Here is a 19,511-nt window from a genome sequence, read left to right on the forward strand (position 1 = left end):
TGGAACCCTGACCTGTTCACCGGATGTGCTACCTGTCCCAGACCTGTTGTCCCAGAACTGCTGGAACCCTGACCTGTTCACCAGATGTGCTACCTGTCCCAGACCTGCTGTTTTCAACTCTCTAGAGACAGCAGGAGCGGTAGAGATACTCTCAAAGATCGGCTATGAAAAAGCCAACTGACACTTACTCTTGTGTTACTGACTTGTTGCACCCTCGACAACTACTATGATTATTATTATTTGACCATGCTGGTCATTTATGAACATTTTAACATCTTGGCCATGTGCTGTTATAATCTCCACCCGGCACAGCCAGAAGAGGACTGGCCACCCCTCATAGCATGGTTCCTCTCTAGGTTTCTTCCTAGGTTTTGGCCTTTCTAGGGAGTTTTTCCTAGCCACCGTGCTTCTACACCTGCATTGCTTGCTGTTTGGGGTTTTAGGCTGGGTTTCTGTACAGTTTGATTTGATTTGAGATAGCATACATAACACTTAAAAGTTTATTTAATTCATGTATACAAAGATATGACAATTCATTGCAACTGTGTCAAAATACATTATCACACAAATTCAACTACATATTACAGAAATATTGTACAGTAAAGCATCGGTGAGACTGTGGAAATGTTAAAAGGCAAATTCAAGACTAGATTAAGACTAGTTCAAATGTCACCCGGATTCAAGTAGTCTACGTTATGTGATTGATTTTATACGTGAATACAACCTAATAAGTCTAATGTACACTAGCCTGACAGATAATTATCTACAGTCTAATGTACACTAGCCTGACAGATAATTATCTACAGTCTAATGTACACTAGCCTGACAGATAATTATCTACAGTCTAATGTACACTAGCCTGACAGAAGTACTTCATCTTTGTGTCTTTCCTGTAAACACTATAATTTAAGATAACGAGAAGTTCAATGAAAGCAGCTATTCAAAGCGAATTACGATAACAAATCAAAGTAAAGCTGATATTCACTTAGTTGACATTTCCCTTCAAAGAGCTGAGCAACCAACAAACTATTTACAGGTCAAGAGAAGATCCAGACCAGCGTAACAACGTGATTTCGATAAACACAAAAAAAGCCTTAGTAAATAAGTAATTCAATCCCGGGTTTCTTTATAAGCATCCGTATAGAACGAAGGAAAAATGAATTCCTGGACAAAAGAGAGATTTGTCCATAATGTGACATGTACGGTTGGTTGTAAAATACCCTCTACAGCTGTTTATGTAGTTCATATGAAAGTATTAGTTAAGCATTTAAGATCAGGCTTAAAGGTAGGTGTTAACTTGAGAGCATTTACAGGCTTAAAGGTTGGTGTTAACTTGAGAGCATTAAAGTTCAGATGGAAAGCAGGGGGGGCAGAATCAGTCATTGAGGGTGTGTGCTGCAATTTGTGCACACACACACACACACACCACTGGATACATTCCAAATGGACTAGGAAGACCCTTTACTACGACCGCCTGATCACCGGAAATGGAGGAGTTTATAAGACACTGATAACATCTTTTTTTTATTGATACAGCCTACTGTAATCACCACAGTGTTAATCATAAATAGATGTCTGTAAAGGAGCCCTACTCCATCACCATAGTGTTAGTCATAAATACTTTAATTTCCTCCTTCCTCAATGGGTCACTCATTTCAAATTCCTAACAGTCAAGTGGAAAAGCAACATGGTGGAAGGAACCCTCTACCAACCCTTTCCCCCATCTTTGATGAGACAAAGCCTTTGGTTAGCAATAGTGCTACTACATTATAGCTGGTAATGTACATGGTACACAGAATTGGAATGAATTAATTTTGTCCAGTAGCTGGTTATGTAATGTCCAATGTGTTTAAGGTGACATTGGAGAGCCAGTACTTTGGTATTTATTCTCCAGGAGAGAGAGTTAAAAGAGAGAGATGGGTAAAGAGAAGAAAGCCTTGGCCAGCTGGTTAGGTAGGTAGGGCACATCAGGCGGCTTGCGAGCTTATTTGTTTTTGTGCTTATTTGAGAGCCGTGTTGTGTTACCAACGTGTTCTATACCGAGGTTGAAAGGGACCCCTCCCTGAGCTACAATCCTGCACATTGTTTCCTATGCCTTCGCTCTCCCTCCCCCTCTTCCTCCACCTCCTTCTTCTTTCTCCCCCTTCCTCCACCTCTCCCTCCTTCTGCCCCCTCTCTCCCTCCCTCCATCTCTCCACCGACCTCTAGCCTCTCTAATGCCCTGACACTGATCACAACCTGCGGATGGAGTTACAGGAAGCTGGATGATTACAACCTGCGGATGGAGTTACAGGAAGCTGGATGCTCCTCAGGAGATATGGCGGCCCCGTGGTGAAAGGTCCTTTTCACTTCCTGTGTACGACTGGCTGCCTGGAGAGCAGAGAGGGGAGGGGGGCGTGGCAAGAGGGAAGGAGTGAGGGGTTAGGTGGCTATACTAGGAGCATTATCATAGCCAACATTATTGAGTCCCCCCTACAGCATCATGTTAATCTACAGGGAGCATTATCATAGCCAACATTATTGTTAGAACTTATGTGTGATTGGGTTAAGACTTTTGCGTCCTTCCAAATTTTAAGTAGATATTGTGAATCAATATTGAATTTTAAAAGCCTGTTATATTAAATGAAGTACTTTTTAATAAAGATCAGATGGAGAATTCAATAAATCTGATTTTTTTTTTATATGAATAAAGACTTGCTAAATTGCCAAAATTCATCATTTTTCTATATCCCTCCGTGTTCCCTCTGTGACATCTAGGAAGATATTAACCCACTTAAACCCAGCATTTCACCATCATTGTAAAGCCCTAGTTATTGTGTTGCTTTGACAGTCATTTATGAAGATGATTTATTTAATGTGATTAGTGATTCATTTACATCTATCCCTCATTGGTCAACACTGTTACATGAACTGTTGTTTTAATATGGTGAAACTGTTCCTTTTTAAATATATAGTCAACTAATAGTCAAATCATAGTGTAAAAGTAGGTGAGCTGGTTGTACTCTTTATGGTCGAGCATAACACGTCAACTGCTAAATGTATGATATGCTAGCTAGGTGGCTAACACTAACATTAGCTAGGTGGCTAACACTAACATTAGCTAGGCTAGGTGTTAGGTGTTAGGGGTTGGGGTTAGGAGTTAGATTAAAGGATTAAGGTTAGGGGAAGAGTTCGCTAACATGTTAAGTAGTTGAAAAGTTGCTAATTAGCTAAAATTGTCCGTGATGAGATTTGAACACGCAACCTTTGAACCGGTACCCTGTACCGTTACCCCGTACCGTTACCCCCTGTATATCACCCTATAGAGTCATGTTAAACTACAGTGTAGAAGGTCCATCACCCTATAGAGTCATGTTAAACTACAGTGTAGAAGGTCCATCACCCTATAAAGTCATGTTAAACTACAGTGTAGAAGGTCCATCACCCTATAGAGTCATGTTAAACTACAGTGTAGAAGGTCCATCACCCTATAGAGTCATGTTAAACTACAGTGTAGAAGGTCCATCACCCTATAAAGTCATGTTAAACTACAGTGTAGAAGGTCCATCACCCTATAGAGTCATGTTAAACTACAGTGTAGAAGGTCCATCACCCTATAGAGTCATGTTAAACTACAGTGTAGAAGGTCCATCACCCTATAGAGTCATGTTAAACTACAGTGTAGAAGGTCCATCACCCTATAGAGTCATGTTAAACTACAGTGTAGAAGGTCCATCACCCTATAGAGTCATGTTAAACTACAGTGTAGAAGGTCCATCACCCTATAAAGTCATGTTAAACTACAGTGTAGAAGGTCCACCACCCTATAGAGAATTATAACGATGACTTCCAAATGTATTAAAGACAGTGAAGGAGAGACAGAGAAAGAGAGAGACAGATAGAGATAGACCCAGAGAGAGAGAGAGAGAGAGACCCAGAGCGAGAGAGAGAGACCCAGAGAGAGAAAGAGAGACCCAGAGAGAGATAGACCCAGAGAGAGAGAGAGAGATAGACCCAGAGAGAGAGAGAGAGAGATAGACCCAGAGAGAGAGAGAGAGATAGACCCAGAGAGAGAGAGAGAGAGATAGACCCAGAGAGAGAGAGAGAGATAGACCCAGAGAGAGAGAGAGAGATAGACCCAGAGAGAGAGAGATAGACCCAGATAGAGAGAGAGAGATAGACCCAGAGAGAGAGAGAGAGATAGACCCAGAGAGAGAGCGAGATAGACCCAGAGAGAGAGAGAGATAGACCCAGAGAGAGAGAGAGAGATAGACCCAGAGAGAGAGAGAGATAGACCCAGAGAGAGAGAGAGACCCAGAGAGAGAGAGAGAGAGAAAGAGAGCTAGAGAGAGAAAGAGAGCTAGAGAGAGACAGAGAGCTAGAGAGAGAGAGAGAGAGAGAGAGAGAGAGAGATAGAGAGAGAGAGACCCAGAGAGAGAGAGAGAAAATACCCAATATGTTATCTAGGGACTAAGAGATCACACTGCAAACAACCGACTGTCCATCCATCCATCTTATCTCTATGTTTAATTAAGACGTGTCATCATAGCTTTATCAGGACGCAATAAAGCTAACACAGTATCTAAAACGTTGCCCAATCATCGATCTTTGAGAAGACAGCGTGACATCTACTTGGCAGCCATTACGTCAAAACGGCTTATTTTAAAGTCTGATAAAAGCTCTCCCAACATTAGCCATTGTGCTAGCAATAAGAGCAGCGTGTGGTTTGAAGGCGTGAGCCAATATTGCTGTCATGTTTTGTTCGTTTTGAAATGGCTTTGCTTTTGACAGATGAGGCATGACACAATGGCTTGTGTAATAATACGACACACACCACAGGCACACATAGGCCTGCCTGTCTGCCTGCCCTTTGAGTTATTCTGTCCACAACACTGAGTTAAAAGAGCTGTTCTGTCCATAACACTGAGTTAAAAGAGCAATTCCGTCCAGAACACTTTGAGCTAAGAGGCATTCTGTCCAGAACACTTTGAGCTTAAAGAGCCATTCTGTCCATAACACTGAGTTAAGAGCCATTCTGTCCAGAACACTTTGAGCTAAGAGGCATTCTGTCCAGAATACTTTGAGCTTAAAGAGCCATTATGTCTAGAACACTTTGAGCTTAAAAGAGCCATTCTGTCCACAACACTGAGTTAAAATTGGCATTCTGTCCAGAACACTGAGATTAAAGAGCCATTCTGTCCAGAACACTTTGAGCTTAAAGAGCAATTCTGTCCAGAACACTTTGAGCTTAAAGAGCCATTCTGTCCAGAACACTTTGAGCTTAAAAAGCCATTCTGTCCAGAACACTTTGAGCTTAAAGAGCCATTCTGTCCAGAACACTTTGAGCTTAAAGAGCTATTCTGTCCAGAACACTTTAAGCTTAAAGAGCCATTCTGTCCAGAACACTTTGAGCTTAAAGAGCCATTCTGTCCAGAACACTTTGAGCTTAAAAAGCCATTCTGTTCAGAACACTTTGAGCTAAAATATCCATTCTGTCGCATCATGCTTAGTGTTATACAACAGCCACAGAAATGTCCTGAACAATTCATTTACTGAATAGCGTACGTACACAACACAACACTAAGTGTTGGAGCAACTGTAAGATTCCTGACCTCCAGCTAAAAGTCCAGCGGGGCCAGACGATAGGTTCTTCTCCGAATCTGTTTCCCTGTGATTGGCTTCAGTAGAAAAGTGTAACATTTAGAGCACAGGATGCTGCTTTTTTGGCGCACCGCCTTAGAATGACAAAATGTTGGGGAAACAGCCTGGGTAGCAGACCTGTTTGTGCTATCATTCCACTTCTTGTCTACCCAGGTTAACAGTAGCCCGTGATTAGGGTTGATCACAACAACACCAAAGAGGACCAATTAAAAGCTTGGCCTACAACAGCCAGCAACGAATGAGAGGCAAAAAAGATGCCCGTAGTGAATGACACCAGAATGTCCTGGTACAAATCATTCAACATCCCCCAGTGGGTTATGGGTACCAAGGAGGTGCTCTTGTCAAACACACGTTAGTTAACAACTTGGCATGTACACTGAGCAAAAATATAAAACGCAACATGCAACAATTTCAAAGATTTTACTGAGTTACAGTTTATATAAAGGAAATCAGTCAATTGAAAAAAAATCATTAGGCCCTAATCTATGGATTTCATATGACTGGGAATACAGATAGGCATCTGTTGGTCACAGATACCTTAAAAAAAAAGTTAGGGGCGTGGATCAGAAAACAAGTCAGTATCTGGTGTGACCACCATTTGCCTGATCAGGCTGTTTATTGTGGCCTGTGGAATGGTGTCCCACTCTTCTTCAAAGGCTGTGTGAAGTTGCGGGATATTGGTGGGAACTGGAACATGCTGTCATACATGTCAATCCAGAGCATCCCAAACATGCTTAATGGGTGACATGTCTAGTGAGTATGCAAGCCATGGAAGAACTGGGACATATTCAGCTTCTAGGAATTGTGTACAGATCCTTGCAACATGGGACTGTGCATTATCATGCTGAAACATGAGGTGATGACGGCGGATGAATGGCACATCAATGGGCATTAGAATCTTGTCACGGTATCTCCGTGCGTTCAAATTCGTTGTCCGTAGCTTATGCCTGTTCACAACGTTGACATCAGCAAATCTCTTGCCCACACAACGCCATACCGTCTGCCATCTGTCCGGTACAGTTGAAACCGGGATTCATCCGTGAAGAGCACACTTCTCCAGCATGCCAGTGTCCATTGAAGGTGAGCATTGGCCCACTGAAGTCGGTTACAACGCTGAACTGCAGTCAGGTCAAGACCCTGGTGAGGATGACGAGCACGCAGATGAGTTTCCCTGAGACAGTCTCTGACAGTTTGTGCAAAAATTCTACGATAGTGCAAACCCACATTTTCATCAGCTGTCTGGGTGGCTGGTTTCAGACGATCCCGCAGGTGAAGAAGCCGGTGTGGAGTTGCTGGACTGGCCTGGTTACACGTGGTCTGCAATTGTGAGGTCGGTTGGGTGTAACATTCAATTTTCTGGAAACAGCTCTGGCAGAAATTCCTGCAGTCACCATGCCAATTGCACACTCCCTTCATTTGAGAAATCTGTTGCATTGTGTTGTTAGACAAAACTGCACATTTCAGAGTGGCCTTTTATCGTCCCCCACACAAGGTGCACCTGTGTAATGATCATGCTGTTTAAACAGCTTCTTGATATGCCACACCTGTCAGGTGGATGGATTATCTTGGCAAAGGAGAAATGCTCACTAACAGGGATATAAACAAATTTGTCAAAAACATGAGAGAAATAAGCTTTCCTCATCAATCTACAGGCAATACCCAACAATGACGAAGTGAAAACAGGTTTTTGCAAATCTATAAAAAAGTATTCAGACCCTTAGCTATGAGACTCGAAATTGAGCTTAGGTGCATCCTGTTTCCACTGATCATTCTTGAGATGTTTCTACAACTTGATTGGAGTCCGCCTGTGGTAAATTCAATTGATTGGACAAGATTTGGAAAGGCACACACCTGTCTATATAAGGTCCCACAGTTGACAGTACATGTCAGAGCAAAATCCAAGCCATGAGGTCGAATAAATTGTCCGTAGTGCTCAGAGACAGAATTGTGTCGAGGAACAGATCTGGGGAAGGGTACCAAAATATGTCTGCAGCATTGAAGGTCCCCAAGAACACAGTTGCCTCCATCATTCTAAAATGGAAGAACTTTGGAACCACCAAGACTCTTCCTAGAGCTGGCAAACTGAGCAATCAGGGGAGAATGGCCTTGGTCAGGGAGGTGACCAAGAACCCGATGGTCACTCTGATAGAGCTCCTCTGTGGAGATGGGAGAACCTTCCAGAAGGACAACCATCTCTTCAGCACTCTGCAGGCCTTTATGGTAGAGTGGCCAGATGGAAGCAACTCCTCAGTAAAAGGCACATGACATGCCCGCTTGGAGTTTGCCAAAAGGCACCTAAAGGACTATCAGGACATGAGAAACAATATTCTCTGGTCTGATGAAACCAAGATTGAATTCATTGGTCTGAATGCCAAACATCAACGTCTGGAGGAATCCTGGCCTCATCCCTACAGTGAAGCATGGTGGTGGCAGCATCATGCTGTGGGGATGTTTTTCAGTGGCAGAGACTGGGAGACTAGTCAGGATAGAGGGAAAGATGAACGGAGCAAAGTACAGAGAGATCCTTGATGAAAACCTGCTCCAGAGGGCACAGGACCTCAGACTGGGGCAAAGGTTCACCTTTCAACAGGACAACGACCCAAAGCACACACCCAAGACAACGCAGGAGTGGCTTCGGAAATGTCCTTGAGTGGCCCAGCCAGAGCCCGGACTTGAACTCGATCAAACATCTCTGGATTTTTCAATCTCTGATGGAAAAAAAACAATTTAATACATTTTAGGATAAGGCTGATATGTTACAACATAACAAAATGTGACCAACCGGCTCGATTTGGGCAAATGTAGCAAAACTTGAAATTTAGTTTTTTACGTTGGATAAAAGCAGAGACTAGAAAATTGTATATCATACAATATAGTTGCGGAACAATGGGAAGGTAATTCTCCACCCGGCACAGCCAGAAGAGGACTGGCCACCTCTCATAGCCTGGTTCCTGTCTAGGTTTCTTCCTAGGTTCTGGCCTTTCTATGGAGTTTTTCCTAGCCACCGTGCTTCTATACCTGCATCGCTTGCTGTTTGGGGTTTTAGGCTGGGTTTCTGTACAGCACTTTGAGATATCAGCTGATGTAAAAAGGGCTATATAAATACATTTGATTGATTGATTGATTCTACTTTGAAAGTTGATCAACTTCAAATATCGATTTTGGGTGCGTTCGGAAATGTTATCTGGAGTGCCAGAGTGTGCTCTGGGCGTTCATAAACTCAGAGCGTTATTCATTTATTTATTTATAATATCTTCTGACCCCATCCTATTTAGAAATATTGTTGTTTAAAAAACATCTTGTTTTTTGTTTAATTCGATTACAAACCAAAACTTATTAGAAGGATTCACCATCCACGGATTTATGGTGCAAAACGTCCATGGCTCGCATGCAATGCAATTGATTTCTGTAGAAGTGCAAATGCGATCTGTAAGATGGTTCCCATGACTTGTGTAAAACAGTCCATCTGGGAGCAGTGTATCCTCTTATGTCTTTACAATGGATCTTTGTCCAGATCCTGTAAAAAGTTTGGCTGTGCATAAAACCCTCCATAGTCTACATTTCCTTAATATTATATGCCCACGTATTTAGACATGGTTGGACACACTGCATCCAAATCTGCCTAGGTACGATCATTTCATGTACACATCTGCAACTTGTCTGTGAAAAGTAACGTCTACATTTTATGAGAGGGTAAAATGCTGTTAAACTGAAGTCCTTAACTATTCTGCTGTGTTTGTGGCATTAGTCACAGCTATTTTCATATTTGATTCTAATTATTCAATGTCTATTAATTGTGTATTAATTGTGAAATTAGTATTTTTTATTGACAATGTTTGGCTTGCCCATGGCTCAGAGAGAGAGAGAAATGAGAGGGGGAATGTGAGAGAGAGAGAGAGAGAGAGAGAGAGAGAGAGAGAGAGAGAGAAATGAGAGGGGGAATGTGAGAGAGAGAGAGAGAGAGAGAGAATGTGAGAGAGAGAGAGAGAGAGAGAGAGAGAGAGAGAGAGAGAGAGAGAGAGAGAAATGAGAGGGGGAATGTGTGTGAGAGAGAGAGAGAGAGAGAGAGAGAGAGAGAGAGAGAGAGAGAGAAAGAGAGAAAGAGTGTGTGTGTGTGTGTGTGTGTTAGAGAGCTGTGATGTTTAAGACTTCACAGTTCACACTCACTCCTCTGTCTGCCGCCCCCTGGCCCTCCCACGGTGACGGAGGCCCCTGATCCAGGTCGGCTGCTGCTCTGCTGGGGCTCAGACTGGGAGAACTGGGGGGCCAGTGGTGGGACAACGCGACCCCTCCGAGGATCCACGCCTGGTGCGTCACTCTCCGGCGTGCGGGGAATCTTGGGCCGGCTTGTAAACCCGGGGACATTCTCAATGCTGAGGACAGGGCCAGGGGGGAAAGGATAAGGTTAGAAGGTGAGCTACGCAGTCAAGTCATTATCACTGTTGAGGACAGGGGGTAACACTGTATTACTGTAACACTATTAGTGTAACACTATTACTGTAACACTGTATTGTAACACTGTAACACTGTATTACTATATAACTGTAACACTGTATTGTAACACTGTAACACTGTATTACTATATATATCTGTAACACTGTATTGTAACACTGTAACACTGTTAACACTGTATTACTATATAATTGTAACACTGTATTGTAACACTGTTAACATTGTATTACTATATAATTGTAACACTGTATTATAACACTGTAACACTTAACACTGTATTACTATATATCTGTAACACTGTATTACTGTAACACTATTACTGTAACACTGTATTACTGTAACACTGTATTGTAACACTAACACTGTTAACACTGTATTACTATATATCTGTAACACTGTATTACTATATAAGTATTACTATATAACTGTAACACTGTATTGTAACACTGTAACACTGTATTACTGTAACACTGTATTACTATATAACTGTAACACTATATTACTGTAACACTGTAACACTGTATTGTAACACTGTAACACTATTACTCTATTACTGTAATAGAGTGTTACAGTAACAAAACTACTGAAAGAGCTGCTTCCTGTGCTTGGCCCTACTATGTTGAACACAATAAACGGCTCTCTATCCACCGGATGTGTACCAAACTCACTAAAAGTGGCAGTAATAAAGCCTCTCTTGAAAAAGCCAAACCTTGACCCAGAAAATATAAAAAACTATTGGCCTATATCAAATCTCCCATTCCTCTAAATTTTTCTGAAAAAGCTGTTGCGCAGCAACTCACTGCCTTCCTGAAGACAAACAATGTATATGAAACGCTTCAGTCTGGTTTTAGACCCCATCATAGCACTGAGACTGCACGTGTGAAGGTGGTAAATTACCTTTTAATGGCGTCAGACCGAGGCTCTGCATCTGTCCTCGTACTCCTAGACCTTAGTGCTGCTTTTGATATCATTGATCACCACATTCTTTTGGAGAGATTGGAAACCCAAATTGTTCTACACGGACAAGTTCTGGCCTGGTTTAGATCTTATCTGTCAGAAAGATATCAGTGTGTCTCTGTGGATGGTTTGTCCTCTGACAAATCAACTGTACATTTAAGTGTTCCTCAAGGCTCCGTTTTAGGACCACTATTGTTTTCACTATATATTTTACCTCTTGGTAATGTCATTCGGAAACATAATGTTAACTTTCACTGCTATGCGGACGATACACAGCTGTACATTTCGATGAAACATGGTTAGGCCCCAAAATTGCCCTCCCTGGAAGCCTGTGCTTCAGACATAAGGAAGTGGATGGCGGCCAATTTTCTTATTTTAAACTCGAACAAAACAGAGATGTTAGTTCTAGGTCCCAAGAAACAAAGAGATCTTCTGTTGAATCTGTTTACAGGACAGCTTTTTTCATCTACGTAACATTGCAAAAATCTGAAACTTTCTGTCCAAAAATGATGCAGAAAAATGTATCCATGCTATTGTCACTTCTAGGTTAGACTACTGCAATGCTCTACTTTCCGGCTACCTGGATAAAGCACTAAATCAACTTCAATTAGTGCTAAACCTGGCTGCTAGAATCTTGACTAGAACCCCCAAAAATGATAATATTACTCCAGTGCTAGCCTCTCTACACTGGCTTCCTGTTAAGGCAATGGCTGATTTCAAGGTTTTACCGCTAACCTACAAAGCATTACATGGGCTTGCTCCTACGTATCCTTCCGATTTGGTCCAGCCGTACATACCTACACGTACGCCACGGTCATAAGACGCAGGCCTCCTTACTGTCCCTAGAATATCTAAGCAAACAGCTGGAGGCTTGGCTTTCTCCTATAGAGCTCCATTTTTATGGAATGGTCTGCCTATCCATATAAGAGACATAGACTCAGTCTCAACCTTTAAGTCTTTATTGAAGACTCATCTCTTCAGTAGGTCCTATGATTGAGTGTAGTCTGGCCCAGGAGTGTGAAGGTGAACAGAATGGCACTGGTGCAACGAACCACCCTTGCTGTCTCTGCCTGGCTGGTTCCCCTCTCTCCACTGGGATTCTCTGCCTAAAACCCTATTACAGGGGCTGAGTCACTGTAATAGGGTAAACTGACATTTACTCCTGAGGTGCTGACCTGTTGCACCCTCTACAACCACTGGGATTATTATTATTTGACCCTGCTGGTCATCTATGAATATTTGAACATCTTGGCCATAATAATCTCTACCTGGCACAGCCAGAAGAGGACTGGCCACCCCTCATAGCCTGGTTCCTCTCTAGGTTTCTTCCTAGGTTCTGGCCTTTCTAGGGAGTTTTTCCTAGCCACCGTGCTTCTACACCTGTATTGCTTGCTGTTTGGGGTTTTAGGCTGGGTTTCTGTATAGCACTTTGAGATATCAGCTGATGTAAGAAGGGCTTTATAAATACATTTGATTGATTGATTGATTGATATTGTAACACTGTATTACTATACCACTGTAACACTGTAATACTATATCACTGTATTGCTGTAATACTATCACTGTATCACTGTAACACTGTATAACTTAACACTGTATTACTGTAACACTGTATTACTATATCACTGTAACACTATATAACTGTAACACTGTATTACTATATATATATATGTAATACTGTATTACTGTAACAGTGTAACACTGTATTACTGTAACACTAACACTGTAATACTATACCACTGTATTGCTGTAACACTATCACTGTAACACTGTATTACTGTAACACTGTATTACTGTAACACTGTATTACTATAGAACTGTAACACTGTATTACTGTAACACTAACACTGCATTACTGTAACACTATTACTATATAACTGTATTGCTGTAACACTGTATTACTAAATATCTGTAACACTGTATTACTATAACACTGTATTACTATAACACTGTATTACTGTAACACTGTATTACTGTAACACTGTATTACTATAACACTGTATTACTGTAACACTGTATTACTGTAACACTGTATTACTGTAACACTGTATTACTATAACACTGTATTACTGTAACACTGTATTACTATAACACTGTATTACTGTAACACTGTAACACTGTAACACTGTATTACTATAACACTGTATTACTGTAACACTGTATTACTATAACACTGTATTACTATAACACTGTATTACTATAACACTGTATTACTGTATTACTGTAACACTGTATTACTATAACACTGTATTACTGTATTACTGTAACACTGTATTACTATAACACTGTATTACTATAACACTGTATTACTGTAACACTGTATTACTATAACACTGTATTACTGTATTACTGTAACACTGTATTACTATAACACTGTATTACTGTATTACTGTAACACTGTATTACTATAACACTGTATTACTATAACACTGTATTACTGTAACACTGTATTACTATAACACTGTATTACTATAACACTGTATTACTATAACACTGTATCCCTTTATGGGGATTATTTGTTGATGGTGGAAAAGAATAAGTTGATTTTGAAATAGGAGGACAATGAGAGTGTATCATTTTGCTGAACATATATATCTGTTGTATCTACATCTAGATAGATAGTTCTGTTGTATCTAGATAGATAGTTCTGTTCTATCTATATCTACTGTAGCCCCTGCTCAAAGACAATGGATGTGAGTGTGTACAGTAGGCCTTATCTTGTCGGACAATGATTTCAAATCATGCCAATAATTGTTCATTCTTTGATTCCTTAATTAAACAGGCGGCTTGGATTTGAGACACTCTCAGGGCAGTTGGCATTGGTCCGTTGAAAGTCCTCATAATGAGCCTTACTGTGATTTGATAGGCCACTGAATAAGACAATGGAAAGATTCCATTTCACTAAGGCCTCCAGGTATCTTATTTGACTCATAATCCCAGCCTCTGATTCCATCCCTTTAAAAATGGTTTGTGGTGTTGGATGTCTGGTATAAAGATCAATCAACACTCTCCTGTGTGTCTGTGTGTATCTGTATTACTTGTTATTCCACAGAGAATGTGAGACAAACATCCTGAGAGGAGTGATCGAAGATAATTCCTGAATCATCACTGTTATAAATCATCCTCACAACATAATCTATCATAGGAATTATAAACTGGTCGGTCATCATGTGGCCCCTACGAGTGGCTAGTAGAGCCTAATAGACCCCATGTCTCAGCAAGAAACTGTGGCTTTGATACCCCAGTCAAACCAAAATGGAGTCCACAAAAGTAGCAACCTCTACACCACAATGGAGCCAAAATAAAGTCCTATAGAACAGTAATGCCCCCCCCCCCCCCCCCCCCCCATTTGAGCCGCAATAAAGTCACAGTTACAATCGATACCACTGAATTTTCTACCTAGAGAGAGGAAACTGCCCTCCATGCAGGCAGAGGGTTGAAGTGAAGGCATTTTTACATTAGCCCTTGGCATTCCTGGGGAGCAGAGTGCTTAACCTGTTGGGTCTAGGGGGCAGCATTTGCACGTCTGGATAAAAAAAATGTACCCGATTTAATCTGGTTACTAATCCTACCCAGTAACTAGAATATGCATATACTTATTATATATGGATAGAAAACACTCTAAAGTTTCCAAAACTGTTTGAATGGTGTCTGTGAGTATAACAGAACTCATTTGGCAGGCAAAACCCTGAGACATTTTCTGACAGGAAGTGGATACCTGATGTGTTGTATTGACTTTAAACCTATCCCATTGAAAAACACAGGGGTTTAGGAATATTTTGGCACTTCCTATTGCTTCCACTAGATGTCACCAGCCTTTACAAAGTGTTTTGAGTCTTCTGGAGGGAGATCTGACCGAACAAGAGCCATGGAACGGTGATGTCCCATTAGACACCTGGCGCGCTACTTCATGTTGGGTACCCTCGTTCCAATACGTTATAAAAGAGTATGCATTCGTCCACCTTGAATATTATTCATGTTCTGGTTAAAAAAGGCCCTAATGATTTATGCTATACAACGTTTGACATGTTTGAACGAACGGAAATATATTTTTTCCCCTCGTTCATGACGAGAAGTCCGGCTGGCTTACATCATGTGCTAACGAGACGGAGATTTTTGGACATAAATGATGAGCTTTTTTGAACAAAACTACATTCGTTATGGACCTGTGATACCTGGAAGTGACATCTGATGAAGAGAATCAAAGGTAATGGATTATTTACATAGTATTTTCGATTTTAGATCTCCCCAACATGACGTCTAGTCTGTATCGCAACGCGTATTTTTCTGGGCGCAGTGCTCAGATTATTGCAAAGTGTGATTTCCCAGTAAGGTTATTTTTAAATCTGGCAAGTTGATTGCGTTCAAGAGATGTAAATCTATAATTCTTTAAATGACAATATAATATTTTACCAATGTTTTCTAATTTTAATTATTTAATTTCTGACGCTGACTTGACTGCCGGTTATTGGAGGGAAACGATTTCCTCACCATCAATGCCATAGTAAAACGCTGTTTTTGTATATAAATATGAACTTGATAGAACTAAAAATGCATGCATTGTCTAACATAATGTCCTAGGAGTGTCATCTGATGGAGATTGTAAAAGGTTAGTGCATCATTTTAGCTGGTTTTATGGTTTTGGTGACCCTGTCTTTGACTTGACAAAACATTACACACAACTCTTGTAAATGTACTGTCCTAACATACTCTAAATTTATGCTTTCGCCGTAAAACCTTTTTGAAATCGTAAAACGTGGTTAGATTAAGGAGATGTTTATCTTTCAAATGGTGTAACATAGTTGTATTTTTGAAAAATTTGAATTTTGACATTTATTTGGATTCAAATTTGCCGCTCTTGAAATGCACCTGCTGTTGATGGAGTGCACCACGGGTGGCACGCTAGCGTCCCACCTAGCCCCAAGAGGTTAATTTAAGTGGTGTTTCCTAGGCTCATTACACGCAGGGAGATGCAGAAGTCAAGCTCCTGTGGGATTTGGACAACAACAAAAAAAGGCTGACTGAATGAGCCCCTTTGTTGACTGCTCGTTTAAACGCATGTCACATACCGCCTGGCTAGTGCTAAGTCACAGATTAGTATTATGTTCCCCAGCAACAAAAACAAAAAAGGAACTAACAAAGAGTCACTGACAACAACCAAAACGAAACAGGTTGGGTTTCAGGAGGGGTTCTGAAAGACACTCATGGAGGGGTTCTGAAAGACACTCACTGTCCACTGAAAGTTGACGAGCAACAACAACTAGGACCTAAAAGACACCCACCATGAGACCCACTAAATCTGCCCAAGAAGAGGCAAACAAAAGGAAAAACCAAACCAAACTTAAAGAAAGGAAGCAAACCAAACAGTGGAGCAAAATTAAAACAGGGACGGTCAGATAAAGGATTGTTTGTCTAGAAATCAAATAGGGAGAAAAAACTAAAGGAGTTAACCCTCCACATCTCTCAAGACAACTGGAGCACTGGGCCAGCCCCTCTTAAATATCACCTGGGCCAGCCACTCTTAAATATCACCTGGGCCAGCCACTCTTAACCTGTTGGGGCTAGGGGGCAGTATTTGCACGGCCGGATAAAAAACGTACCCGATTTAAACTGGTTACTACTCTTGCCCAGAAACGAGAATATGCATATAATTAGTAGATTTGGATAGAAAACACTCTAAAGTTTCTAAAACTGTTTGAATGGTGTCTGTGAGTATAACAGAACTCATATGGCAGGCCAAAACCTGAGAAGATTCCATACAGGAAGTGCCCTGTCTGACAATTTGTTGTCGTTCAGTTGCATCTCTATCGAAAATACATCATCTCTGCTGTAACGTGACATTTTCTAAGGCTTCCATTGGCTCTCAGAAGGCGCCAGAAAGTGTAATGGGGTGTCTGCAGTCTCTGGGCGAAGTACAGCAGCTCTGTTTGTGAGTGGTCAGCCTGGGAACAGTGAGCCTTTGAATGAATACAATGTCGCCCGGTTGGAATATTATCGCTATTTTACGAGAAAAATAGCATAAAAATTGATTTTAAACAGCGTTTGACATGCTTTGAAGTACGGTAATGGAATATTTTGACATTTTTTGTCACGAAATGCGCTCGCGCGCCACCCTTCGAATAGTCACCTGAACGCACGAACAAAACGGAGGTATTTGAATATAACTATGGATTATTTGGAACCAAAACAACATTTGTTGTTGAGTAGAAGTCCTGGGAGTGCATTCTGACGAAGAACAGCAAAGGTAATCCCATTTTTCTTATAGTAAATCTGAGTTTGGTGAGGGCCAAACTTGGTGGGTGTCAAATTAGCTAGCCGTGATGGCCGGGCTATGTACTCAGAATATTGCAAAATGTGCTTTCGCCGAAAAGCTATTTTAAAATCTGACACCGCGATTGCATAAAGGATTTCTGTATCTATAATTCTTAAAATAATTGTTATGTATTTTGTGAACGTTAATCATGAGTAATTTAGTAAATTCACCAGAAGTTTGCGGCGGGTATGCTAGTTCTGAACATCACATGCTAATGTAAAAAGCTGTTTTTTTATATAAATATGAACTTGATTGAACAAAACATTCATGTATTGTATAGCTTTAATGTCCTAGGAGTGTCATCTGATGAAGATCATCAAAGGTTAGTGCTGCATTTAGCTGTGGTTTTGGTTTTTGTGACATATATGCTTGCTTTGAAAATGGCTGTGTGATTATTTTTGGCAGGGTACTCTCCTGACATAATCTAATGTTTTGCTTTCGCTGTAAAGCCTTTTTGAAATCGGACAATGTGGTTAGATTAACGAGAGTCTTGTCTTTAAAATGGTATAAAATAGTCATATGTTTGAGAAATTGAAGTTATAGCATTTTTGAGGTATTTGTATTTCGCGCCACGCGATTCCACTGGCTGTTGACTAGGTAAGCGTCCCACCTAGCCCAGGGAAGTTAAATATCACCTGGGCCAACCACTCTTAAATATCACCTGGGCCAGCACAGGTGTAACACATAATGACTAACAAGGTGACATCAATCGGTGCGCTCCAACTGCTAATGTGCTAAGGTCCAACCTCGAAATATAAATGGAAAAACCAAAGTCTGTAACATTAGTGTAGTCCTTCCCCCTTCCCCCCTGCCTTCTCTGACTCAAGCCCTCTATCCTTCTCTCTTCTACTGTCCGTCGTTTCCTCCTATCCACTGCTTGCTCTGGTGTCATTGCTCTCAACACTGCTAGTCCTATATCCTCTCTGTGTGTCTCTCTGTGTCGCTCTCTCTCTCTCTCTCTGTGTGTGTAAAAGAGAGGGAGAGAGACAGAGAAAGAGATACTGTAAAAGAAAGAGAGGGAGAGACTGTAAAAAATGGAGAGGGAGAGACTGTAAAAGAAAGAGAGAGGAAGAGAGAGCAGGAGAAAGAAGGAGTGATAGAGGGAAAGTCTCTTCAGACATTCCAGTACTGACATGTCACTCTCAGCGTAGAATGTCACACTCTGTCACGTGACCCTCCCTCTCCTACAGTCTGACACAGCTAAAGGGGGCCAGGGCACCACTAGTGTGTGTGAGAGAGAGAGAGAGAGAGAGAGAGAGAGAGAGAGAGAGAGAGAGAAAGTGTATAAACATGAGTGTGTGGGATGTACCGTATGTAAATATAAGTGTTGTTTATGTGTAAGTGAGTGCATGTAAGTAATGTTATTGTAAGTCGATACATTAGTGTGTGTGTGTGTGTGTGTGTGTGTGTGTGTGTGTGTGTGTGGTGTGTGTGTGTGTGTGTGTGTGTGTGTGTGTGTGTGTGTGTGTGTGTGTGTTCACCTTGCAGAGTGTCCGTTGCGCTCCTCCCCCTCCTGGGCTCTTCGTCCTTCATACGACACACCAGACTCCTGGGACGAACGGCCACACTCTGAGTCTGTGTGTAAGCAGAGAGACAGAGACAGAGAGAGAGAGAGCAAGAGAGAGAAAGAAAGAGATTGAGACAGAGAGAGAGAGAGAAAGAAAGAGACAGAAACAGAGAGAGCGAGAGGGAGAGAGATAGAGAGAGATTGTCATCCTGTAAGAAACATGGTATAGGAGACGGACCCACCACTGGTTGCCTTCTAGATTACAGAGAGCTGGTAGTCCTATCCACCAAACTACCAGGCGTGAAACAGGGAAGGGACTCAGGGGGTATGCTAATTTGGTATCGAGCAGACCTAACTCACTCGATTAAATTAATCAAAACAGAAACATTTTACATTTGGCTACAAATTCAAAAGGAAATGATCTTCACAGAGAAAAATGTCCTCCTGTGTGCTACATATATCCCCCACTAGAATCCCCATACTTTAATGAAAACAGCTTCTCCATCCTGGAGGGGGAAATGAATCATTTCCAGGCCCAGGGACATGTACTAGTCCGTGGCAACCTAACTGCCAGAACCGGACAAGAACCTGACACCCTCAGCACACAGGAGGACAAACACCTGCCTGGAGGTGACAGCATTC

At 41.5% G+C, this 19,511-nt stretch overlaps 1 protein-coding gene across 2 annotated transcripts in view; it reads right to left on the reverse strand.

Annotated features, from left to right (window-relative positions):
- Positions 1-486: 486 nt before the first annotated feature.
- The window catches only part of armc9 (armadillo repeat containing 9), a 97,230-nt gene continuing 78,205 nt past the window's right edge, over positions 487-19,511 (reverse strand). For both annotated transcript variants that reach the window (XM_014149854.2, XM_014149853.2), the window contains 3 exons: positions 18,844-18,937; positions 9,808-10,013; positions 487-2,370 (listed from right to left, as the gene is read on the reverse strand). In XM_014149854.2, the coding sequence (XP_014005329.1) occupies positions 2,309-2,370; positions 9,808-10,013; positions 18,844-18,937 (362 nt within the window). In that variant the 3' untranslated portion in view covers positions 487-2,308. The remainder of the gene's footprint in view (positions 2,371-9,807; positions 10,014-18,843; positions 18,938-19,511) is intronic.

Source organism: Salmo salar, chromosome 16 (assembly GCF_965601325.2).
Source record: "Salmo salar chromosome 16, fSalSal1, whole genome shotgun sequence".
In the NCBI taxonomy this organism is placed as follows: domain Eukaryota; kingdom Metazoa; phylum Chordata; class Actinopteri; order Salmoniformes; family Salmonidae; genus Salmo; species Salmo salar.